The sequence below is a fragment of the Giraffa tippelskirchi genome, chromosome 10 (assembly GCF_054371585.1).
Source record: "Giraffa tippelskirchi isolate mGirTip1 chromosome 10, T2T-mGirTip1v1.2.pri, whole genome shotgun sequence".
NCBI classification, from domain to species: domain Eukaryota; kingdom Metazoa; phylum Chordata; class Mammalia; order Artiodactyla; family Giraffidae; genus Giraffa; species Giraffa tippelskirchi.
In genome coordinates, this window is record NC_137284.1 from 14623800 (window position 1) to 14649887 (window position 26088).

A 26088-nucleotide genomic window follows, 5' to 3' on the forward strand; every position below is an offset into this window, starting at 1 on the left:
TCTCAGTCTCTCAGCTGTAACCCCAGTCCCTCCCTCCCTCCCCAGCTCCAGGACTGCACCCCTCCCCACGCTGACTCCTTCCCTGCTGCCCATAGGGGGAAGGCAAGGTGTCTAGGGGCTGTGGGCTTTCCTCCAGGGCCCCAACAGCCTGCCCTGAATGCCCAGTCACACAAATTCCACAGTCATCTGGCTCAGAGACACCAGGGCCCAAGTACTCAGGAGTCTGAGCTCCTGGTTTTGCTACCTGGACACGATGATGAAGCACAGCTTAAAGATGGATGCGGGCTGGCTCCCCTGGGCAGCTGGAGGGGAGGGGAGAGCCCAGGGCGGGGCTGCCCCACCCCAGGACAGCAGGAGAAGCAAGTGAAGGATCAAGGTTCCCATCTGTGCTGTCCCCTCCAGCCTGCCCGCCTCTTGGTCTTCAATCCCACCCCTTACAGGACTGGACCCTGACTTCTGTCTGCTTCGTGGCTTCCCCTGGGCATGAACTGGGCGTTATCCTGGGTGGTCACACCCCACAGCCCCCACCCTCCACCCTGTGATCACAGGAACATCAGAAGGCACTGCTCTGGGACCCTCCTCATGTTTCTCTCTTCTCATCCTTTTGAGCCTTTTTATAAATTGCCATGTGAAGGTGAAGTCCCTTAGTCGTGTCCAACTCTTTGCGACCCCATGGACTGTAGCCTACAAGGTTCTTCCATGCATGGAATTTTCCAGGCCAGAGTGCTGGAGTGGGTTGCCATTTCCCACATGTAAATTGCCATGTACATCTTTAAAAAAGTGGAACGAAGTCCCTCAGCTGGCTGAGTGTGTCCCTCTCCATCGCAGCCCTGAGCCAGCTGGCACCTCCCTGGCCCCGTCTCTCCTTCTGCCTCTCCAGGCCGTGACCTCACTTTCTGCTGCCAGGTGCAGCCAGGTGTGGCCACCGCGTGACCTGGCTGGCCTTGCTCTGTGACACAGCACCACCCACTCCGCTCAGCTCTGCTGCTCCTTGAGAAGCACCCCCAGGGCTTCCCTGGGACCAAATTCACAAAACAAGTTTCGCTCTCGGGTCCAGTGGCCACTCAGAAATGATTTATTCTTCATAGCACACTCCTTTCTCAGGAAGAAATGAATCTTCCCGTCTCTGCTCCGGCCCTGTTTGCTGCCAGTCCTCGAGCTGTCGGCCCCTGGCCCGGCCTTGACAGATGAGTCTCGCTGCACCAGGGTCTTTGCAATTCCAGGCACAGTCTGCCTTCTTGCAGATGGTCCTCTAGTGAACGCCCCTCCTCCAGCTTAGCCTGCTGCATCCTGAGACCGGTGGAGCTGAGCACAGGATGGGCCCCAGGTAGGCGGCGCTGACGGATACCTGCAATCTCAGCATCATCCCCTACGAGAAGGACCCATCGCCCCAACAGCTTGGCCCAGAGGCTTGGCCACTGGCTAGCAACTGACCATTAATCAGTACCTTCACTGTGAGTGTCTGGGTTTTGTGAATTAATAGCTTCTCGTAGCTATGCAGCATTCTACACTGTACAGAATATGGCCATATATTTAAAATATTTAAGCAAACCCGTAGAATGTAGGGTAGATATTCACACCCTCCCCTCTTGTTTCAGAGGGAACATAAGGGACTCTGCCCAGATAGCCCAGTGACAGTTCAGCTAAAGCAGCCAGAGGACTGGTGGCAGGACACCCCTGTCTCTCGCAGCTGCCGCTCCAGAATCTGTCACAGGAGAAGCAGTTTAAATGCCTGGTTGTTCTTTCCCAATGGGGTTGTGTTTCTGGTGCTTTCTTGGAAGAGGGTCTTGTCTGAAGTGTTGGAAGAAGATCAGAAGGAAGGAGGCATAGGAATAACCCAGAAGTGCTACCAAGGACACAGAGAGGGGGAACACAGAATCACAGGACGCCCCCCACAATCATCCCGGCCGCGACCCCTGCCCCCTCAGTGGGCAGCTTGGTCCCGCCTGCTCTTGTCTCTCTGCTATGTTACTGTGGCTGGAACTTTTTACACTTCATCACCACTCTGCACTCAAGACTCTCTGCTGGGGGCACTGTCACTGGGGTGTATTGGAATATGTGAGGGCACGTTCAGTTCTCAGAATGACTGGGGGGTCTAATGGCATCCAGAGGAAGGGGGAGCCTGAAACACTGCACATCAGCATTGTGGCGGGGAGTTCCAGCGACCACCTCCCAGCCCCCCACAGAGTGTCACCACCTGTGGACACATCACATTTAGGAGGCCCTGCTGATGGTCCCTGGAATCTCTGAGAATCTGGAGGACCACGCGTCTCTGCTTCTTTTCTGCGTCTGCCTGCTCATCCTTCCTTTGAGATGTTTGTCTTTTTAGGTGCTGTGTCCCCTTCCTTTTGAAATGACTCCACCATAGGAAACCTCTCCCTGATCCATGAACAAAGACTTCCTCCTTTAAATTCTTCCTTGTGTGTGTGCTCAGTCGCTCAGTCATGCCCGACTCTTTGCAACCCCAGGGACTGTAGCCTGCCAGGTTCCTCTGTCCACGGGATTCTCCAGGCAAGAGAGTGGGTTGCCATTTCCTTCTCCAGGGGATCTTCGCGACCCAGGGATCAAACCCATGTTTGATGCATTGCAGGCAGATTCTTTACCACTGAGCCACCGGGGAAGCCCAAGTTCCACTTTAGTGTGTATTTATTCTTCAAAATATTCCCTGGACCCCTCAGGCACTTGACGACAGAGACTATCCTGTCTAAGCCTCATGGATTGCTCTTCGGAGTCAGATCTGTCTCCCCAGTTTTAAGCCCTGGAGGCAAGGCCAGTCTCCATTCTGCTAGGTCCAGAGCTGAGTGCTGTTCTCATGCACAAATAACACTACAGTCACAGTGGTCATCATCAGAATCATGCAAGAGACATGGAACTCTCAGTTCAGAAGTTCTGTTTGGGGACATTTCTCCCGATGACTGGGAGGAGCCTTCTTTGATGTAGTGCTAGATGGCATATCAGGCCAGGGGTGCATGCCACCCAGCAGAGGGAACCTCAGCTCGTGTATATTTCTCACTGGGAGTGCATATGAGGTTGGATTCTCTCAGTTCCGGGGGGAAAAAAATCTGTTTTGTAAGAAAAAATGAAACACCAGAAAGAAATGAAAACAGGATCTGAGAGACTGAATGACCCCTAGAGAATATCATTATAGAAAGTCAAGTGCTAATGAATCAGAATCTTGGGATTCCATGAATGTTCCCCAACATGGAACATCTGAGAAATAGATTTACAGGGAAATAAATGGCAGGCTAAGTATTCTGTTAAATAAAGAAAGAAAATGTGCAAACATATATGCATGTGTGGGCATGCAGGCAAGTTTGTCTCAATAACTTACAAATGTATGAGCTTACTAGCTGGGGTCTGTGTATGCCCAGGAGCATCAACGTGAATAAAAAGATAATGACAATGTTCTGGGGATGTCTTTGGAGTCTTATGCATCTATTTTGAAAAATATTGAAGAAAAATTTAGGCAGTTCATCCAATAAACATTTCTGTGGTTGATGGGGACAATGTATATCATCCCTGGAGACCAGACTGTTGAAAAGTAAAATTTCAGTTACTTTATATGCTTTGTGAAAAGCATATAAAGCATACTTTATATGCTCTCCTCTGTTTTTAAGAAAACCGTTAGCACTGAGTGTGTGCACAGAACCTAGAATCGGTGTTTCTCTGGGAACTGAAGCAGACAGTTTACCAACCAGTGTAGAGGGAGCTACCTGGGGAAGGACACAAGAACGGGGTAGAGAACGTGACCTTCAATGGAATCCAGAACCAAGACTCGTAGGGTCAAGAGTGTTGTGAGCGTCTCAAGAATCCACAAGCTATTTGAAGGAATGTCAAGTTTCTCAGTGCACAGACCACCCAGATTTACTTAAAGGACAAGTCGATTTTAAGAAGCTGTAAAACTTGAGGACAGCCAAGATTCTGACATGCGATGAAATTTGTTTGGCAACTATGTTATTCCATACACTTTGTGAGCTACTAAAGTTAGCTGCACTTTTTGGTGTACATTTCTGTGAGTTTTAACATATGCTCAGATTCATGTACCCACCACCACAAGAACTGGACATAATACATGACACGAATCATCTGCCCTTTTGTAATCAAGCTCTTACCCTTCTCCCAACCTCTGCTGCTCAGATGACATGAATTCTGTTCATCTGTTTTCAAGTTCACTGACTCTTGACTCTGTTATTTTCATTCCACTGTTGAGCTTATCCAGCGAATATCTGAAATTCAATTCTAAATATTTTCATTTGTTTATTGTTTATGGCTTCTGGGTCTCGGTGGAAATTCTGTATTTTCATATTCCTTTCGAGAGTGCTCCCTTTTACTTCATGGGACACAGTTATGCTAGCTGCTTTATTTGATCATTGTAACATCTAGGTCTTCTCTGGGTGGGTTTCTGTTAACTGTCTTTTCCCTAGTGAATTGCTTAGCTTTTCCTTATTCTTCATGTGATTATTAATGGATTGTATCCTGCCCATTTTGAATATTATGTTAGTAGACTCTCAATCTGGTTAAAATCCTTTGAGAATACACTGGGAGGTAGAATCGACCCAGTTTCAGCAGCCAACTAGACCAGTTAGGCTCACATCATAGTCCTGGTCCTCCTGCTCCTATGGCTCCAATGTTAGTTCTGATTTCAAAGTGTTGGCAGTGTCAGAAGATTGTTCTGCATTGGCCAGCCAGGACCCTGAGTGGAGGCATAAACTATAGTTTAGTTCTCGAAGCCCTTAGTGTACTATCCTGGGTGAGTTCCACACACGGTCAGTGGTGAGCCTGAGATTGCTCACAAGCTTCACATAAGCTCCCTTCTCTCTGAGATTCCCCGCCACAGACCAGCTCCGTGGGTCCCCCTTCCTTGCCTGCAGCCTGGAAAGCAGAAGCCTTAGCTCCCGTGAATGTCTCTCACTTCTTGTGACTGCAAGTCAAACTGCAGGGCAAAGCAGGGAAAGAGGAGAGAAAACTGTAACTGAAATTCCTCCTGTTCTTCTGAACACAGTTCCCTTAGTACCCCAGGTCACCAAGAAGATCTTGGTTGTTTTGCTGATTTGTCTTCAGTTTTAGGTGGCCTCTGAGGCTAATACCATTGCTCCTGGACTTTAGCCTCAGGACCGAGGTTTACCACGGGGCAAGGAGAGGGTAAAAAAGAACAAAACCATAACAAAAACAAAAAGTAATGTCTCTTCATCTTGAAAAATTTCCCTTTCCCTTTCTCAGACAAAAAAGTGAGGGTTTATCATGATGTTTTTTCCGTTAGCATTCTCTACGCAGTTTTAGATTCTGGCTGCTCTGAGTCAAGCCAAGAAAGAGGAAGAAAAATACCAAGAAATTTACCACCGTGATGTTCTTCATACAAGTTTCAATTCTCCCCTTCATCTACCTTCTATCCTTTACTTTTCAGAGTCCTCAGGTTTTTTAAAATGTTTCTTGTCTAGTTGTAATGAGCAGGGGAGACCAGGTAAAGTGTGTTTGTGTGCATGTATGCTAAGTCGCTTCAGTCGTGTCTGACTCTTTTTGACCCCATGGACTGTAGCCCACCAGGCTCCTCTGTCCATAGGATTCTCCAGGCAAGAATACCGGAGCGGGTTGCCATGCCCTACTCCAGGGGATCTTCCCAATCCAGGAATCAGATCCAATTTGATGTGATTCGAGTCTCTTAAGTCTCCTACATTGGCAGGCTGGTTCTTTACCTCTAGCACCACCTGGGAAGCCCCAGGTAAATTACGTTTACTCCATCTTAACTGGAACTATGAATGCTGTCATCAGAATTGATGATACTGACAATAGCTAATTAAATCAGTCCAGCTTTTTATTATCACCATGCATGTGTAACTTTAAACAATATCTATGAACAGACATCCCCACCGCCCTGCCTTTGATAAACCATTGATGTAGGCAAATGGAAGCTAAGAATAATAGGAAATGAGGCTGCAGAGTCAGGTATGTATTGTCATACCCCTTAAATTATAGGGGAGGCACAGGGTTTAAAAAGATGGAGCCTAGAATTTCCATGGCAGAGCAAGGATATGAAAAAAGGATCAAATACACCTGTAGCCTCCAGTGGACAGGACCCGTCTGTAGGGGAATCCACTCCCCCAGTCCCAGGATGTCAGTGGTGGGAGGCGAATTTCCAAGAAGAGCGGAGGATGACAGGGATTGTGAAGAGCAGGTCCAGCGTGCAGACGGAAGGGTCTGAAAGAGTGTGGAGGTGAGGCAGAGGAAGCAGTTTAGGAAATAATGTGACATGAAGACAACGGGAACAGGAGGCAAATGGAGAGGTCACACATGTCCATCAGGAGACATGCCAGTCAGGGTCCAGGGGACTGCAGCGCACAGCCAAGTCCCATCTACCTACTGTTTTCTGTGGGCCTTGCAAGAATGTCTTCTTATGTTTTTAAACAGTTGAATGTCCATCAAAAGAAGAGGAATAGTTTGTGACACAGTAAGATGATGTGACATGAAAGTGTTGTTGTGCGTAACCCACTTTGCTGGAATCCACTCCTTCTGGCTCTTTCTCGTGGCTGCTTTGGAGTGACAGTGACAGAGTTCAGAAGCCACTGCACAGGCTGTATGGCCTCAAATATTTGGGAGGGCTCAAATATTTGCCATGTGGTCAAAAAAAGAGTGCTGAGCCTGTTCTAGAGGCTCGGTGATGAGAGCCTCACAGAGAAGGGAGGTTCCTTGGGCTGATGCTGGGGTCTTCAAGGCATCACAGGACACTCAGGTGAGGTCTGGGAGTCAGCTGTACCCACAGGCTTCATACAAGCCTGGCTATGGCCAAGTACTCCCATGGGGCTGACAGTGGCTTTGAACTTTGATGAGAACAGAGCAGTCGTGGGAGCGATCTTCTGATTTATCTGAACTACTGAGTAACTGTCTTCAACAGCCTCCTTTCGTTCTCCCTGCTTTCTCTGTTTAACATGTCATTTTATCATCTGCTTATGGTCTGTCTCTGTCCCCTTTCTTCACCAGTTGCAGACTTCACTGGTTGATCCACAAGCTTCCGTCCACCCCTCCCGTGCCATGGAAGGTGCCAGCTGTTAGGTCTTAGATGTAGCAGTTAGTCTGCTGAAGAAGAGAGTTAGAACAGAAATAAAGAAAAAACTTGTTCCTCAGTTACAGTTGTTAGATTTTTCCCTTCAAGGACCAATGTCATCAAACAAAAGTATTCCTACATCCCAGGTCTTGGGGTTGTGGGAAAGGGAAAGAGTGACTAGGTTGGAAAGAAGCCAGGGGGGTGGGCATTAACGCCATCTAAGCAGAGCAGCTGAGGAGAGGCAGAGAGGGGAAAAACTCAGCGCCCTCAGGGCAGGCAGAGCACAGGGCTCCAGAGAAGGAAGGGGCTGGGGAGGTCACGTGCATCTCTGTGCACTGTAGGTGTCAGCCCCCGTGAAGCAGGTGCCGGGTTTCTCAGGGAGGTTTTGATGCTCCAGCATGGTTTTGCCCTATTAGGTCGAGTTCAAGTTCAAGCCCTTGCTTGCTGTCCACATCCCTGTTGCCAGCTTCCATTCCTTGCCTAGAGCTCTTATCATAGCGCCTGTTGGTGTTTCTGCTGTGGAGGCTGCCGGTGCCTCTGCAGAGGCCCATTTTGTGTGGACGGCAGCACTTTTTCCCTGCCTGCCCATCCCAGGAAGGTAGAGAGCCTAATCACGTTCCCTGCAATCATTCCACTGCTAATTGCATATAGACAGAGCTGAATCACCAAGCTGATTCCACTCGGGAAAAAATGCAACCCAATTGATGATGCCATAAGAAGGCTCTCTGAGACACTTCTGATTAGACACTTCTGAAACCCGCTGCATCCTAACTCATTCGGAGGAAGCAGGGGCCTTAGCTACAAGAGCTTTTAACGAGGGGTATTTGTGGAGATGGACAAACCAAGCTCTTTTCTTATTCACTCCAGGTCTAGCTTGATGAAGGCTTTTTAGTTCCCCCTTAGGAAATGTGCAATAAAATTATTTAACCTTAGGAGATTAGGACACACAAAGGACACACTTTATGTGTCCAGTTCTGTATCAGAAGAAATAATACACTTAAAAGATATCTGCTGGTTTCTTAAAAGTCACCAAAGAAGGTTTGAATAGTTCATTACAAGAGCCAGACTAGTCACCAGAATTATAGCCAGTTACTTCATTCATTCAGTCTTGACCATATGATCATTCAGTGACTTCTGTGTGTTCAAAGCTGCTATGCGTATTGGGGCTAAAGATAAATAAAATCCCCTTCTGTCTTATAAATTCGAGTGGGGTAAACACATGCAATTACACATAATAATGCACTGTGATTGGTGCAACACTAGAAGCAAATAAATAAATAAATCAACTGTAGAGAGGAGGAAAGGAATTTTGATTGCAAGAAAGGGTTCCCAAAGGAGTGATATCTAAGATGGTTTTGAAGACAAAAAAAGAGAGGATGCAAAGCACAGATAAACACCTCAGTTTGTAGGAACTTCATGGTGCATCTAGTGGGTGGGGGGAGAAAGGAGCTGGGAACAGAAGAATCTAAAGACATGGATGAGAGCCAGCTCAGAAAGAGGAGTGGAGCAGGACAAGGCGTTAAGGATAGGGGAGGTGAAATTTTGTTTTGGTTTGGTTTTGCAATCATTTGGGGATCAATACTAAATACAATAACCTGGAGGAAGGGATAACAGCGGAGAAGGGATTGTAATAATCCAGAGTAGGTAACTGGGATTGAATTAACACAGTTAACAGTATGAGAGAAAGAAGAAAATAGATTTGAAAACTATAAAGGGGGTAAAAACAACTGGATTTGTTGATGGAAGGAAAGGAATGAGTGAAAAAGTAGAAATCAAATGTGACTCTATTTTATCCTGGGAGAATGGGGAGGAAGCCCCACCACCAGCAGAGAGTAGCAGACGCAGGGTGAGAGCAGGTTTGAGGGGTGAGATGATGGTTCAACCTGGGGTGTCTGGGAGGCACATGAGGGGCATTACCCTGGCAGTTCCAGGAACAAAGGTCAGCAGATCGTCCTGGGATGCTGACATGGACATGGAAATCGGGAGTAGAGCTGGTCATTTAAACTGTAGACACGGGATTCAGAGTATAGATCGACCAAGGGGAGGAGATAGAGGGCAGCTGAGGAGGGGACTTTATAAGATGCCATCGAATTGCCAAATTGCTCCTAGAATCTGTTCCTTCTGACTCTTTTAGACCCTTCTGTGAAGGATCTAAAAAGAATTTGCTCAAATTCTCTCATACAATTCTCAGACCCAACCTAGGAAGGAGGAATAAAAGCATTTCCACATGTCGCTAACAAGGGAACTGGGGCTCAGCAGTTTACTCAAGGCTGCGTAATTCCTAAGAGAAAGCGTCATAATGAGGGCTCAGAAGCACCGTGTTTGTCCTGACAAATCATGGTTGTCTTGTTTTCTTACACTGCGCTCCATCCGCACGCAGGTGTGCATGCCTATGTTTAGATTTTGTGTGAGATGAAGAGAGATGGAAGGAAACCTTAGCAGTGGAACTGATGAAAGAGTAAATAGGCTCCTCTTTTTCCTGCACCTCTCTTCACTTCTATGTGACAGGATTGAAGGCCCGCCTGTGTGTGGAGTTCCACTCGGAGCTGAGGAGGGGGCGGTCTCAGACAGCCAGGCAGGTTCGTGCACACATCTCAGCCAGTGTGATTTGGTAGCAGGTAGATTTTGTGGTGGGTAGATTTTGAGAACTATTTGCAAAGATTATTATGTTATGTTAAATATATTCAAAAGTGATAGTGAAAGTCACTCAGTCGTGTCCAACTCTTTGCGACCCCATGGACCACATAGTCCGTGGAATTCTTCAGGCCAGATTACTGGAGTGGGTAGCCGTTCTCTTCTCCAGGGGATCTTCCCAACCCAGGGATTGAACCCAGGTCTCCCGCCTTGCAGGCAGCTTCTTTACCAGCTGAGCCACCAGGGAAGCCCAAGACTACTGGAGTGGGTAGCCTACCCCTTCTCCAGCGGATCTTCCTGACCCAGGAATTGAATCGGGGTCTCCTGCATTGCAGGTGGATTCTTTACCAGCCAAACTACAAGGGAAGCTCTAAATATGTTCAAAGGCTATGATCAAATCTTGTATAAACAAAGATTTTCACCATGCTTCCCTTTCTCACTGGACCCAAGTAATCCTACATCCTCAGGATTCCTCTTAGCCTTGTGGTCTGTGTCCCCATCTCCTCCCTGGGCCAGCCGGAAGGGCAGGCTGGCATTTCCAGCTCCAGCATTGATGACACTCGCAGCTTTCTCTCAGGATCCGATCTGAATTTATTCATTAGATTATTTTAACTATAGACCTGATCCCATCCGGGGCTTTCTTCTCTCGCCCTTCCTCCAAGTGGGCATGTTGTCACAGCCTGTTTGCTTGGCATGTCACCAGCACGCTCTCCTCCCTCCGTGTCCAGCAGGCCTCTCCTTGGCCTCCAGTGGCCATGGGTCTCGGGGAACGAACAGAACCCCTCCCACTACACTTCTTTCCTCCTAAGTCTGGGTAGGAGGAGAACTCCTCTTGTTTAGTGAACAAAGCCCTGCTCAGATCTGCATGCCTAGTCTTCAAAAGGATGATTTATAAGTTACTTCACTTTCGATCCTCTACAAAATATTTAACAGATACTCAAGGCTGTGCTTTACTCCTAGAGTTATTCCTTTTTCCGATCATCAGTTATATTTTAAGGAGTTTTCTCATTTTTCTTTGTTAAGACTGGGGGTTGATAGAGACTTGGTTCCATGCAGTCACTGTTAGATGAACCACAGGACTATAGAGGGGTCAATATGAATCTTTCTGGGTCCTGTACTCCTTTTAGACCCCTTTTCAGAAAGAAATAGAATCTCTTGTTAAAACACACACACACACACACATACACAGGCATACGTGCATGATGTCATTTCCTTAGCCTCAGAAACCCCTAGGGTTGGAGTTCTAGTTTTCAGATAAAAAATCCTGCTCTTAATCTAGAAATTGTCTTCATGGTTAAATCACAGACAGCCCTGCTTTCCCAAGGCAACTCAGGACCAGGTGGCCGCAGTGAATCCCTGCAAGTGGACTTCTGACCATTTGTGTGCGTAATAGAGCCCGGAACCTTAACCCATTAAGAATCCTTAAAAAAAAAAAAATCCATTTAATTAATCTGGAAAAGGATTTTCAAAGCAACTTCAAATTCCGCAGCCCTCATTCCTGGCTTGTATCTCTAGGGATTTAGAAAAAGAGAAAGCAAACAGCCGACGTTCGAGGTAATATGACACTGCAGAGTTCTATATTTATCCCCTATCAATGTCTTTCAGATCAAATTGGCTGAGTTTACAAATCAAAAGCTGATTCCTTCATTTATTTTTTTTTTAATTTTTTTTTTTTAGAAGCCATCAGCTGCACTACTGCAAACACCCAGGTTCCAGACATCAAGCTGCAAACGCTAAGCCTCCAGCTGTGCATTTTCTGACTTTGAAACCGTCCACCGTAATAGAGGGTCTGCATGTAAACCTGAGCTGGGGGTCCTCGTGAAAAGGCAGGCAGCAAAGAGGCACACACCCTGAGGGCCCAGCCGGCTGTTGGAGCCGGGTCTGCAGAAACAGCTTGTTGTTAAGGGAAGGGATGGGCCTCGGAGATACATGGGACCTGGTGTAGTGGAGTGCAAAGGGGTCACTTTCATATAATTGTGTTTTGGTTGTAGCTCCTCCTTAATACAAATGTAAAGATGATTCCCAGAAAGTGTCCCACTTTAAAAATTAAGGGGATTCTCTTTTCTTTTTATGTATCCATAAAATATATTTCATGTATGCATATTCATATGTTATCACAAACATACATTTGGTTTCAACTGTCGCATGAGTTCTTAATATATGTCAGGATCTATGCAAGTGTTTTGCTGTTACCTTTATCTCTAGATAGATAGATATGCAGATAGATTGATAGACATATAGATGATAGATATGTAGTTAGATGGATGATACATAGATAAGTAGATAGATTGATAGGTTGAGAGATAGATAGTCATGCAATTTACAGTTGAATCAGTTTACGTAAACTTAATTGGATTTCTAATTACTGCTTTATGATGGAATCAGTTTAATAGGTTAATTTGAAGGTTTGGGGGACTCCATCATCTGTGTGGGGATGCTGTGGGAAGTGAGATGTTTCCCAGATCTAAGAGAAGTCCACCTGCAGTAGCGACAGCTCTGAGCCTGGCGGGCAGGCATGGGCGGGGACTGCAGCTCCTTCTCCCCAGTAACCCATGCGGGGTGAGTTTAGGGAGGGTTCCTCTCCTGTGATGAGAGTCAGAGACTCAGAAAAACTCATCCCACCCCACTCCCCAGCACTGGCCCCTGTGTGCGATGCATAATGTTCTCATCGACTGTTTGAAGCTGTACCTCAGTGCAAGAGCAGGAAAAAATCTAGAACTTTTCTCTGAAGAGATCTTTGACATTCACTCATTCTTAGAGAGATTGTTAGATGCTCCATTCTACCAGCCAAGCTATCTGCATCCAAAGGAAAGGTCAAGAAAAATACATACATATGTATATATATATATATATATGTGTGTGTGTGTGTGTGTGTGTGTGTGCACGCGTGCATGTTCAGTCATGTCTGATTCTTTGTGACCCCAAGGACTGAGCCCTGCCAGGTGCCTCTGTCCATGGGATTGTCCAGGCAAGAGTACTGGAGTAGGTTGCCATTTCCTCCTCCAGGGGATCTTTCCAACCCAGGAAGATTGAACTCATATCTCCTGGGTCTCCTGTATTAGCAGGCAGGTTCTTTACCACTGAGCCATCTGGGAAGCCTCTAGTGTGTGTGTGTGTGTGTGTGTGTGTGTGTATACACACACACATATGTTGGCGGGTGTGGGGGGGTGCTTCCCAGCTGGCTATGTTGGTAATCTCCAACATGGTAATTGCCAGTGCAGGAGATGTAAGAGATGCAGGTTTGATCCCTAGGTTGGGAAAATGCCCTGGAGAAGGAAATGGCAACTCACTCCGGTATTTTTGCCTGGAGAATCCCATGGACAGAGGAGCCTGGTGGGCTGTAGTTCATAGGGTGGCGAAGAGAAGGACATGCCTGAAGCGACTTATCATGCATCTACATGTATATATTTATGTTCTTATATTCTTAGCTGTGAAATTAGAGACATTTCTCAAGCCCCCAGCTGGTCTCACATGAGCTATACAGCTGCACCTGCCTTCTTAGAAGAAAGGATCCCCAGGAATTGTAACCCTTGTAAATCAATCCATCAAGACTTTGCTTTCTAAATCAAAATCTCCTAATTTAAGAGAACAGAGGAGAACTTTCTTGTCCCAGGATCTGTGGTGAATCCTTTGTAAAGCTCTTATGATTCAGTCCCCCTGGAAAAACAGAAATCTGATTATTCTTTCATTTTCACATCGAGATGCTCCTGTACCAAGGATCTGGAGTACTACAATATGCTCATATCAGTTGTGGGTCAGTAAGGGTAATCATGAGAGCTGCCGGTTGTTCAGAGGTTACCGTGTGCTGAGTACTTTACTATACGTATTAAATACTCACAACCACCCTATACGTTGGTGTCGTTTTCCCATTTTAAAGACGAGGAATCTGAAGAATGGGGAGTGAGCCATCAGCTAGGGTGACTTCAGGGGCCAGAGTGCAGACAGGAATTCAGCCCCGCCCACAGTGCAGCCGGAGGCCTTTGGGGCCAAGAGCTGAGATCAGCACTTCAGCTGTTTTACTCCAGCTGAATACCAGTCTCTCGGAAGCTCTCCTTTGTCGATTGCTCAACAGTAACAAATATTGTATTAATATTTAGAAATGGTTTTTGACACTGGTCATCTCGCCCTGTTGCAACAGATGTGGCTTTTGTCTGGAGCCCACGAGCCCCCAGCCTGATCCCACAGCCCCAGGATTCCCCCAGCACCAGGTTAAGATGACCCTGAGGGCCCATCTCCATGCCGAGAAACCCCAGCTTTACTTCTTGTTCGTTCTCGGAGGCCCCTTCCACGCAGCCCCCACCACTGCCTCTTCAGGCTGAGGTAGAGTGAGAGTCTGCCATAATGGTTTTTGGCTGAAGCCTGGGAACCCCAGGCTGCTCTGAGTTTACAGCAGGAGTGGTGGAGGCGGATGAGGGGGGCTTCCTTGCTCCATCGGCAGCTGCTGACTCTGGATCTCACAGCAGCCTCACCCACTTCTAATGTCTTCCCTGAACACATCTTCTCTGATTCCACCCTCACCACTTCCTCCCTCAGACCTCAAACAAGTCCTCTGGCTTTCGAGGGCTGCTGTTGAGGATACTAACCATGCTTCTATCATCATGTTTTTGTAGACCAGACCTCTCAGCACCTGAACAAAACCATGGCTTCCTCCATCAAAGCACAAAACTTCCAGTGCTGCTCAGCTCAAAATCAAGACACCTTGGAGGGACACCCTCTTACTTGTCCTGTAAAGAGCTCTCCCCAAAGCCCAATCTGCATTGAACAGGAACTTCCTGATGCAAATCAAAAGGGAGGAGGGAACCAGAGTCTAGAGGACTAGTCTAGGACTAGACGAATCTTCCCTGGTGGGCTTTCCCTGGTGGCTCAGCTAGTAAAGAATCTGCCTGCAATGCAGGAGACCTGGGATCAATCCCTGGGTTGAGAAGATCCCCTGGAGAAGGGAACAGCTACCCACTCCAGTATTCTGGCCCGGAGAATTCCAGGTACTGTGTAGTCCATGGAGTCGCAAAGAGTCGGACACAACTGAGTGACTTTCACTTTCAGACAAATCTAGAAGATGAATCTAGGACTAGACAAGTCTAGGACTAGACTAGTCACAGAATTTGAAATAATTTTTTAAATGATTCCAAATTTGGAATTCTAGAATTCTATGCTCTTTTTTTCTCTTAGTTTCTGAGGTCCAGTGATTTTTTTATTTCAACTCATATTTATGACATAAAAATATTAAACATGGAGACAGCTGTGCCTTCTCCTCTCCAATAGCTACAGCTGTTCTCCTTGACAAGTGTTTCTCGGGTGAGATAAAAATGATAACTGTGGCTATTATTATTTTCAGTTATACAGATGTCAAAGCCCAATCTATGAACTCAGAAACTTGGGGTTTCTTTTCCAAAGGAGTATTACTTACACAGGGCAGTTTTTGTCCTTCCATGGGTTATGAAGTTCTGAGCTTAAGTCCTCCGAAGAGTACGAAGCTTCTTTGGGGCTTCAGGAAATGAAATTATCATGTTTCCAACTTGCTTCCTTTCCCTGTTTGGATTGTCAGAGTCCACTTAATGAAATAGTTTTGTTCCTGAAAAGTTGGTTGCAAAACAAATTCTGTTAGATAAATCACATTTCCTCATTGATCTCCATTTTTAAATTAAGGATGCATCCCCCAAGGAAATAATTGGCCCCGAGATTAAATATAAATTATACTAAACACTCAATAAAACTTTTAAAATCACATATTTAAAGAAAGGCTATTATTAGAACACTAGTGGTGATGATATTTTTTAAAGTCAGGAAATACAAATATTTTGCCAGGAACAGTTACCAAAGGTGGTGCTGTTTGGGAACAGAGTGAGTGGATAAGGACAATACGATACATATATACATTGGAATATTATTCAGCCATACAAAGGAGCAAAACTGAGTCATTTGTAGAGATGTGGTTGGACCTAGAGCCTGCCATACAGAGTGAAGTAAGTCAGAAAGAGAAAATATCATATATTAATGCATATAGATGGAAACTAGAAAAATGGTACAGATGAACCTACTTTTAGGACAGAAATAGAAATGCAAATATTGAGAACAGACTTACAGACACAGTGGGGGAAGGGGAGGGTGGGATGAATTGGGAAAGTAGTGTTTACGTATACACACTACCACGTGTGAAATAAATAGCTAGTGGAAGGCTGCTGTACAGCACAGGGAACTCAGCATGGTGCTCTGTGATGACCTCGAGGGGTGGGGTGGGAGAACGGTGGGAGGGAGGTTCCAGAGGGAGGGGACATATGTATACTTAAAGCTGATTCCTGGGTCAGGAAGATCCCCTGGTGAAGGGATAGGCTATCCATTCCAGTATTCTTGGGCTTCTCTGGTGGCTCTGATGGTAAAGAATCCACCACCTGAGATGTGGGAGACCCAGGTTCGATTCCTGGGTTGGGAAGGTCCCCTGAAGGAGGGTATGGCGACCCACTCTAGTATTCTTGCCTGGAGAATCCCCATGGACAGAGGTGCCTGGTGGGCTATAGTCCGTGGGGTCACAAAGAGTCAGACAGGACTGAGTGATGAAGCACGGCATAGCTGATTCACATTGTGTACAGCGGAAACCAACACATCATTATAAAACAATTATTCTCCAATTAAAATAAAATTAATAACATAGAAGCAATAAATAAAAAGAAAAAAGAGGTTGACAAACTTCCAATTATGTAAACTACATCCTGAGTGCCTTAAAAGCCAGAAATGCCCAAGATGTGGTCCCCACTGTTAAAGAGCTTCAATTACATGGGAAAATAAAACCAGTGCACAAGGCATAAAAGCACCATTAGAAAACACTCATAGCTGCGGGATTAATAGGTGTGGGGGCCATCCTGTGACCTAGTGTGCTGCCTCTGGCCACATGTGTGATCCTGGACTTGTCTAAGCTTCAGTTTCCCACGTGAAAAATACAGGATTGACCTAAATCCCTAATTCCCAAAGTTGAGTATACATGAGAATTTTTAAAACTCTTCATCCCAGGAGATTCTGATTCAGTAGGTATGACTGGCAACTAAAATTCTCTATTCAAACAATGATTCTCTGCAATTCTACTGACACCAGCCTCTGTCCTGCCTCTGTGGATCTGTTTTCTGTTTGTCTTTCTTCCAATATTTTTATAAGTTCTCCATTCGAGTGACAAAGGACTGATCATTTCATAGCCAGAGCACAAATGCTATTAAAGGAAAACTTTCTTTGAATTATTAACTCTAGAAATTCAGATTTCAGTTAAGTGTTTTTTTTTTTTCTTTTCTGTTTGCTTGTTTAAGTAGTACTGATAGTTACCTCATTTCTGTTGATTCAGAGTTTCATTTGTTCTGTATGTATATCTATATATGTTTAGTCACTAAGTCATCTCAGACTCTTTGCAACCCCATGGACGGTAACCCATCAGGCTCCTCTGTCCGTTGGATTTCCCGGTAAGAATACTGGAGTGGGTTTGCATTTCCTTCTCCAGGGGATCTTCCTGGACCAGGGATTGAATCTGCATCCTCTGCATCAGCAGGCAGGTTCTTTACGACTGAGCCACCTGGGAAACCCATGTATGTGTGTGTGTGTGTGTGTGTATATATACATATATATATATATATATATATACACACTAGTTTTCTCTCTGGTGTTGATATTTTTGCTTCTAATTGAGAAACAATATATGAGGAGAGAGATTAAAAATATGGCAATGAAAGCTAAAATATATAAAGCATTTTAATCTATACATATTAATTTTCATGTACGTTACCTAATTCAATCAGGAAGTGTAGGGACCTCTGCTCTATTGATTACACCAAAGCCTTTGTGTAGAGCTCAACAAACTGTGGACAATTCTTCAAGAGATGGGAATACCAGACCACTTTACCTGCCTCCTGACAAATCTGTAGGTCAAGAAGCAACAGTTAGAACTGGACACGGAACAACATACTGGTTCCAATTTGGGAAAGGAGTGCGTCAAGGCTGTATACTGTCACCCTGCTTATTTAACTTATATGCAGAGTACATCATGCGAAATGCCAGGCTGGATGAAGCACAAGCTGGAATCAAGATTGCCAGGAGAAATATCAATAACTTCACATATGCAGATGACACCGCCCTTATGGCAGAAAGTAAAGAGGAATTGAAGAGCCTCTTGATGAAAGTGAAAGAGGAGAGTGAAAAAACTGGTTTAAAACACAGCATTCAAAAAACCAAGATCGTGGCATCAGGTCTTGTCAGTTCGGTTCAGTTCAGTTCAGTCATTCAGTCGTGTCCAACTCTTTGCTAGCCCATGAATCACAGCACGCCAGGCCTCCCTGTCCATCACCAACTCCCGGAGTCTACCCAAACCCATGTCCATCAAGTCGGTGATGCCATCCAGCCATCTCATCCTCTGTCGTCCCCTTCTCCTCCTGCCTTCAATCCTTCCCAGCATTAGGGTCTTTTCCAATGAGTCAACTCTTTGCATGAGGTGGCCAAAGTATTGGAGTTTCAGCTTCAACGTCAGTCCTTCCAGTGAACACCCAGGACTGATCTCCTTTAGGATGGACTGGTTAGATCTTCTTGTAGTCCAAGAGACTCTCAAGAGTCTTCTCCAACACCACAGTTCAAAAGAATAAATTCTTCAGTGCTCAGCTTTCTTTATAGTCCAACTCTCACATCCATACATGACTACTGCAAAAACCATAGCCTTGACTAGATGGACCTTTGCTGGCAAAGTAATGTCTCTGATTTTCAATGTGCTATCTACGTTGGTCATAACTTTCCTTCCAAGGAGTAAGCGTCTTTTAATTTCATGGCTGCAATCACTGTCTGCAGTGATTTTGGAGCCCAAAAAAATAAAGTCTGGCATTGTTTCCACTGTTTCCCCATCTATTTGCCATGAAGTGATGGGACCAGATGCCATGATCTTAGTTTTCTGAATGTTGAGCTTTAAGCCAACTTTTTCACTCTCCTCTTTCACTTTCATCAAGAGGCTATCCTGTCACTTCATGGCAAATAGGTAGGGAAACAATGGAAACAGTGACAGACTTTATTTTCTTGGGCTCCAAAATCACTGCAGATGGTGACTTCAGCCATGAAATTAAAAGACATTTGCTCCTTCGAAGAAAAGCTATGGCCAACCTAGACAGCATATTAAAAAGCAGAGCTACTACTTTGTCGACAAAGGAGTGTCTAGTCAAGGCTATGGTTTTTCCAGTAGTCACGTATGGATGTGAGAGTTGGACTATAAAGAAGGCTGAGCGCCGAAGAATTGAAGATTTTGAACTGTGCTATTGGAGAAGACTCTTGCAAGTCCCTTGGGTTGCAAGGAGATCCAACCAGTCAATCCTAAAGGAAATTATTCCTGAATATTCATTGGAAGGACTGATGCTGAAGCTGAAACTCCAATACTTTGGCCACCTCATGCGAAGAGCTGACTCATTGGAAAAGACCCTAATGCTGGGAAAGATTGAAGGCAGGAGGAGAAGGGGATGACAGAGGATGAGATGGTTAGATGGCATTACCGACTCAATGGACATGAGTTTGAGCAAGCTCCGGGGGTTGGTGATGGACAGGGAGGCCTGGCATGCTGCAGTCCATGGGGTCACAAAGAGTCGGACACAACTGAGCGACTGAACTGAACTGAACTGTAGGGACTTCACTGTGGTTAAGACTTTGCCTTCCAATGCAAAAGTGTTCAATGCACGGGGTGTGGGTTCAATCACTGGTCACGTAGCTAAGATCCCACAAGCCTCGAGGCCAAAAAAAGAAAACATGCATGGGAAACAATATTGTAACAAATTCAGTGACTCTACTTTTTCTGTAATTCTCCATTTGTTCTAGAGAACACAGCTTAGTAAAATTAAGCTTCCTTGGTTTTTGCAGGATGACTTTAGTGTAATTTTCTTCCTCCAGTAATACAGATGTGGATCAGTAGGAAAGGTACACTTTGCCCAAATCTTAAACTATCCAGCTTCCTTCCCTACATAAAATTGCCTGATATTAATATTGGAAATTTCACATACAGTAGCACAATGTTCCCACAAAAAACTTGAGTTTTGTTTTTTTGTTTTTTTTTTAGTATGATTGCCCTAATATTCACATACTTGCATTTCACCCTATGGCAATATCCCCCTCTCTGTCTCAACTTCTCCATTTGGATGTTCTTATAACAAGTTCTTCAGAGTTTGGTTCCTGTAAGTCTTACTGTGTTCGCACAAGAACCTGTTTGGGTGGTAGAATTAAACCAGATGCATGATCTGTAGTTGGAGAGAACAAGGGCCCAGGGAACCCTGTGTCGTTTTGTTTCCTTGCTTTGATGGTGTCATCACAGCCTCCCAGGAGATCTGAGGTCCTACCAGTCACTGTCCTGACACTGGAGCTCAGTCCAGAAACAGCTGTCGAGAGCTAATTTATTTCCTAATGCTACAGCACTGTTAATTTATAAATTACACTGGTAATTCGAGCTATTATTAATTTCAGATGGTGTAGGGCAAGCCTAATTAAAATATGACACCAATTGCCACACATATGTACCAAGGACCACCATTTAAAGTTAATGGGAATATTAAGTGTGACACTGGTGTCCGTGATGCTCTGCACAGTAATTACAGCATCTAGCTGGAAGATCTGACAAATGTAGGCTCAGGGTGGGTGCAAATAAACAACGACAACATAAAAGGAAGCACAAGCTCTTCATTTAAGCCTCTTCTCCTCATTTCCTCCACCCTTCATCAGTTCAAGGTTAGTGCTCTTTCCCCTAAAGATGCTTAAGGAGCAGTGACAGACAATTAAGGCCACTGTGACAATTAAGGACACTGTGCTTACTGGTGGGGACCATGAGTCTCTATGGGCTAATGTTGACTGTCTTCTCAGATTCTGGACTTTGGGGCCCTGCTTGCTACTTTCAGCATGTTCTTGGTTCTTCCTGTGAATTTACTAACTCTTGCTTGCCTGCTTGTGATAGATGCTGTCCGCAGATAGTACAGGCAGGGGAGCTCCTGTACATGCATATTTCAGGTTCCATAGGGCAGAAAGACACCTGGGGGATTCTCAGGTTGGACTAGGTCTGGATGATGACAGACTTATCAAGACCCAGAAGTGCCGGCCGCTCTGGGCAGGCAGTGACCCTTCTGTGTACGAGAGCTATTGTCTTCTGTGTCATCATCACTCCTGCTATTACCGTTATAAAAATGGTGATCTTAGCAAAGTCACAGAACAAATATAAGCATTGTTTACATGTTGTTGTTGTTGTTCAGGTGCCCAGTTGTGTCCGACTCTTTGCAACCCCATGGACTGCAGCACACCAGGCCTCCCTGTCCATCACCAACTCCCGGAGTTTGCCCAAGTTCATGTCCATTGCACTGGTGATGCCATCTAATCATCTCATCCTCTGATGCCCTCTTCTCCTTATTTGCATACCATGCACATAATTCTGTGTATGACATCAGTTTATTTTTATTATCATATTCATTTTCTGCATCACAGATACAGGCAGCATTATGGAGAGGTTTTACGCCCTGGGGGAAGCACTGTGCCTCTTCCCTCCCCCTCAGAATGGGACCCCCACACTGCGTTAACATAGCCCTGATCCTTTGAGTCTGGACCTCCAGGCAAATCATAGGGTAACTGTATACTGCTTTCAAAGAGGGTTTGAAAAGCAACAAGTGTGTAGTGCTTTTAAAGTGGGTTTCAAAGTGCTTTCATGTAATCAGTTTATCATTTGTTCCTCCAGACATCCCGGTGTGCTCTGTGATGACCTAGAGGGGTGGGATGGGGGTGCCTATCTCAGACCCAGAGCCTGACTGCTTGGTGAGATTCGGAGAGGGTGAACATTGACATTATTCATCACTTATTGAGTACCGGCAATTCTCCAGACTCTGTGCTTGGTCCAGGTAGGAGCACAAGCATTGTACCTGGTCCACTGGGGAACCTAGGACAAGCTAGTCAGTGATGTAGGAGGTAGAAGAGAGGCAGGCGGGAGAGCTGCCGTCCATCCTGAGAATCTGGACTGAGAATAAGCATGATGCTCTGCAGACGTAACCACTGCACACTTGGTTTGCTAAGTTTGTGCCTGTGGTGTTTTCCCTTCTATTTCTTCACCCCTTCTCCTGCAGCTGTGGGCTTTGTGAGTGAAGACGAGTACTTGGAAATCCAGGGCATCACACGGGAGCAGTCGGGGGTCTACGAGTGCAGCGCCTCCAATGACGTGGCGGCCCCAGTGGTGCGGAGAGTCAAGGTCACCGTGAACTGTAAGTGGTCTCAGGCGCCCCCACCCAGCACCTTCAGGAGGTGCTGCCCTCCTGGCCACAGAGAGAGCTGGACCACAGTGCCAGCCCTAACTCAGGGCAGAAAATGGTGCAGCCTCACTGTCCATTTTCTGCTTTCAAGAGCAACGATTCTAAACTCTTAAAGAAAATAAATGGGAGCTGAAAGTAATTTTATGTAATCCAAAGCTTGACTTAGAGTCCTAAAAGATCATTACATGGCATCCATTGCATAATTTATACAAGCTTGTCTTTGAATCCAAATTTTTACTCATAATGTCACCAATCTTCTCATTCTCTGGACAGTCATCTCCTTAATAGGGAGCAAAAATAAAAAGCACGTGTATGGAAGAAATATTATCATTTATGTTTATGGTGTACTTTATGTTATCTCATCCTCTTTTAATTATGTATGTTGATGGACATGGTATACATTCACAATTGAACTGTAAATAAACATACAAATATCCAATATTAGAGGGTATATCTCATACCGGATTTTTGCTAATAGAGGTACTGAACCTCAAAAGCTGAAGGCCACTTCTCTGGACCCCTCCTCTTCCTTCAGCATCCAAATTCTCTCTGACATCGATGATGCTCAATGTCCCCGCTCCCTCATGCATTCTCTCTAGGCTCCTCGTTAGGTACCCTGACTCAAGTCTCTAGGACATTCAGAAAGTTTTCCCAGCTGTGCTAATTTCAGATGCTCTTAGGACAGAATAGAACCCAAGAGTTAAACGAGCAGACGAGAAGAGTTTCTCCTTCCAAACTTGGGTGGGATTGGACATAGAGGAAGAAAGAATACATTGGTTTGATGTTTACTCCTTCTTTACTTTAATATGTTGGTTTCTGTTAAAATTTGAGCCTAATTAACACAAAGCACTTGAAGAATCAAGGAAACAGTATTCATGCCACCTTAGTACCCTACCACAATTTCTTTTTAAAGTGACATAATTTACAGTTAATAAAGATGAACCTAAAGAGTAAGGAGATGTAAGAGAACCGAAAAACCTATGTAGGGAAATGAGAAAAATCTATGGGTAAATAAGCACATGAAGTTTATAGCCTGAGGTGGTCAGAGGCGGGTCCAGGATTTGGCTTTGAGGTGCTAAAGCAAAGAGAGGAAACATCATTTCGTTTGAGGTTTATATCCATAAGATAAAAGTGAATTTGTTGCTTGGGAGAAGCACTGCTTTTTTCTGGTGCTGAGACTTGAAAAATAATTTCACTTTAAGGTCTCTATAAATAGAGCACAACAAGCATCACTTGAAATGGTCAGGAAATGGTTGGCTGTGGCTCTTTTCCATAATGCATTTCAGTATAACTGTCGGCATTGACAAGGGTGGTTTGGCAAAGACTTGGAATGAAAGCAGGCCGAGTACTTAGGTAAAGTTGTTCTGGCTGGATTCAAGCATCCAGGATAGAACACCTCCAAGAATGACAGATCTGTATATCCCCCAGGCAATTCTCCATGACTATTATTTCTTGCAACTGAGTTTTCGATGGGAATTGAATAGTTCAAGCTTATATACTCTGGCAAAAACCTGGTGTGCAGAAAAATCTATAGGGCTAGATTAAAGGTACTGTTAAGCCATGGGGCATATGGTGGATGGGGTTGGCTGTATCCTGTGAAAGTGGAAAAGTTTAAACAGGAAATAGGCCTAAATGCCTGCTCATTCCACTGGTGTCTAGAGGGGAGCAGAGGCAGTGCACTCGAGGCTTTCCTTGGTGATACGGGATGGCTTCATTCTCCGGCACTTTGTGGAGACCAGAGTTAGAGTGGGGCATGGAAAACAAGGCGAGGGAGGCATTTGAGATGCTATCGAATGTCCTCTCTTTGTAGATCCTCCATACATTTCAGAAGCTAAGGGGACCGGCGTGCCTGTGGGACAGAAGGGGACCCTGCAGTGCGAAGCCTCTGCGGTTCCCTCAGCAGAATTCCAGTGGTACAAGGACGACAAAAGGTAAGACTCCCTTCCCCTCTCCCTCCCCCAAGAATAAGGAAGCTCTTCCAGGTCCCTGGGTCCACACGGACACAAATAGATTCCTGAAGTGTCCTCTCTTGAATGCCTCCTGCCTGTGAAGGAGAAACAGTACCCAGACCAGCAGTCTCTTCTTGACGTGAATGAACTTCAGCTATGTTTGTAATGCTGCCATGCAGAACTATCACTCGCCAGTCAACGAGCCTAAGAAAAACTATTTCTTTAGGGAAATGAACTGTCAAAGGAAAGACCACCAGGAGCCCTGGAAAGCCTGTGAGCTTTTATAGGCCTGGGAAATAATGTGTTCTGCCTGCAGCTATTTTTAACACATTCTAAGGCTTGCATTAAGGCATCAGGAGTGTTCCCGGTGCTGAGTTAGCTGTGGCCGAGGACTCCGGTTCCATTCCAGATGTACTCAGTGGTGGTGCAGGAACTTGTCTGTGACCCGACTTGGCCTCCCTTTGTGCAGAGCTTGTACTCTCACGGCAGGAGAAAAGACAAGGGCCTCCTCGTCCCCTCCTATTGTCGCAGCCGCCATCCGGATGTTTGTCATGATTCACTGAAGTTTGTCACCGCGAGGAGTTATCAAATGGCGTGTTAGCACAGGGTTCAGCAGCTCTGAAAGCCAGGCAATTACTGCCATCAAAGAGCTATTTTAAGGTGGATGAACAGCAACTGATGGGCAAGAGCTGTCCATGGTCAGAACACAACTTGGTGAAAATGGGGAGGGGGCAATGCAGAGTCCTGAGGTGTATGTGGAGTACAGGAAGGGGAAGGAGTGATGAGCCTCAGAAGCTGAGGGAAAAAGCAACAAAAAGGGCAACTTTGGAAAGGAGAGAGGGTGAGCAACTCCAGGCCAAGACGCAGATTGAGAGCAACCCAGCTGCTGCCCGCAGGACTCAACATCCCCAGTGCCTGGGGTTCTTTACTTAAGAGGCCAGTGTTCACAGCAGCATTAGGTTCAGTAGCCAAGACGTGGAAGCAACCGAGGTGCCCACTGACAGATGAGTGGATAAGGCAGATGTGGTACGTATATACAATGGAATATGACTCAGCCATAAAACAGAATGAAATAATGCCATTTATAGCAACTTGTTTGGACCTGGAGATTATCAGAGTGAGTGAAGTGAAACAAAAAGACAAATACCATATACTATCACTTATATATGGAATCTAAAATATGACAAATGAACTTATGTACAAGATAGAAACAAACTCATAGACATGGAAATCAAATGTGGTTACCAAGGGGGAAGGTAGGAAGAGAGATAAATTAGGAGTTTGGGATTCACAGATAAACACTACTGTTAAATATATATAAAAGAGATAATCAACAAGGGAAGGACCTGCTGTATAATAGCACAGGGAACTATATTCAACATTTGGTAATAACCTATAAGGCGAAAGAATCTGCAAAAGAATGTATGTGTGTGTGTGTGTATATATATATGAATGTATAACTGACTCACTTTGCAGTACACTTGAAGTTAACATGACACTGTAAATCAACTATACTTCAATAAAAAATAAAGTTAGGGACTCCCCTGGTGGTCCAGTGGTTAGGACTCTGCTTCCATTGCAGGGGGTGCAGAATTGACCCCTGCTGCTGCTGCTGCTGCTAAGTCGCTTCAGTCGTGTCTGACTCTGTGCGACCCCATAGACGGCAGCCCACCAGGCTCCGCCATCCCTGGGATTCTCCAGGCAAGGATACTGGAGTGGGTTGCCATTTCCTTCTCCAGTGCATGAACAGGAAAAGTGAAAGTGAAGTCGCTCAGTCATGTCTGACTCTTAGCGACCCCATGGACTACAGCCTACCAGGCTCCTCCGTCCGTGGGATTTTCCAGGCAAGAGTACTGGAGTGGGGTGCCATTGCCTTCTCTGGAGTTGACCCCTAGGCTGGGAATTAAGATCCCACATGCCACACATGGCAGCCAAATTTTTTTTAATTAATTTTTTAAAATAAGGCCAGTCAGCACCAAGAGCCCCTCTAGTCTCTGCATTAACCCCTGAACTTTGTTTACAACAAAGTCACTTAGTCAGAGGTTCCACTGTGGCTCATTATAATCCTTCCAAGTGAGAAGCACTACTTTTTTGTTCTTAAGTGCCAATTCTGACAGCAACTTGGGTGCATTGTATTCATCTAGCCCATTTTGTAGATGCATGTACTGAGACAGAATGAGTAAAAGTAGAC

The 26088-nt window shown here is 45.4% G+C and overlaps 1 protein-coding gene across 4 annotated transcripts in view; it reads left to right on the top strand.

Annotated features, from left to right (window-relative positions):
- Window positions 1-26088, top strand: part of NTM (neurotrimin) — a 961781-nt gene that overhangs the window by 921025 nt on the left and 14668 nt on the right. For all 4 annotated transcript variants that reach the window (XM_081537930.1, XM_081537932.1, XM_081537929.1 and 1 more), the window contains 2 exons: window positions 21766-21900; window positions 23759-23879. In XM_081537930.1, coding sequence (XP_081394056.1) covers window positions 21766-21900; window positions 23759-23879 — 256 coding nt within the window. The remainder of the gene's footprint in view (window positions 1-21765; window positions 21901-23758; window positions 23880-26088) is intronic.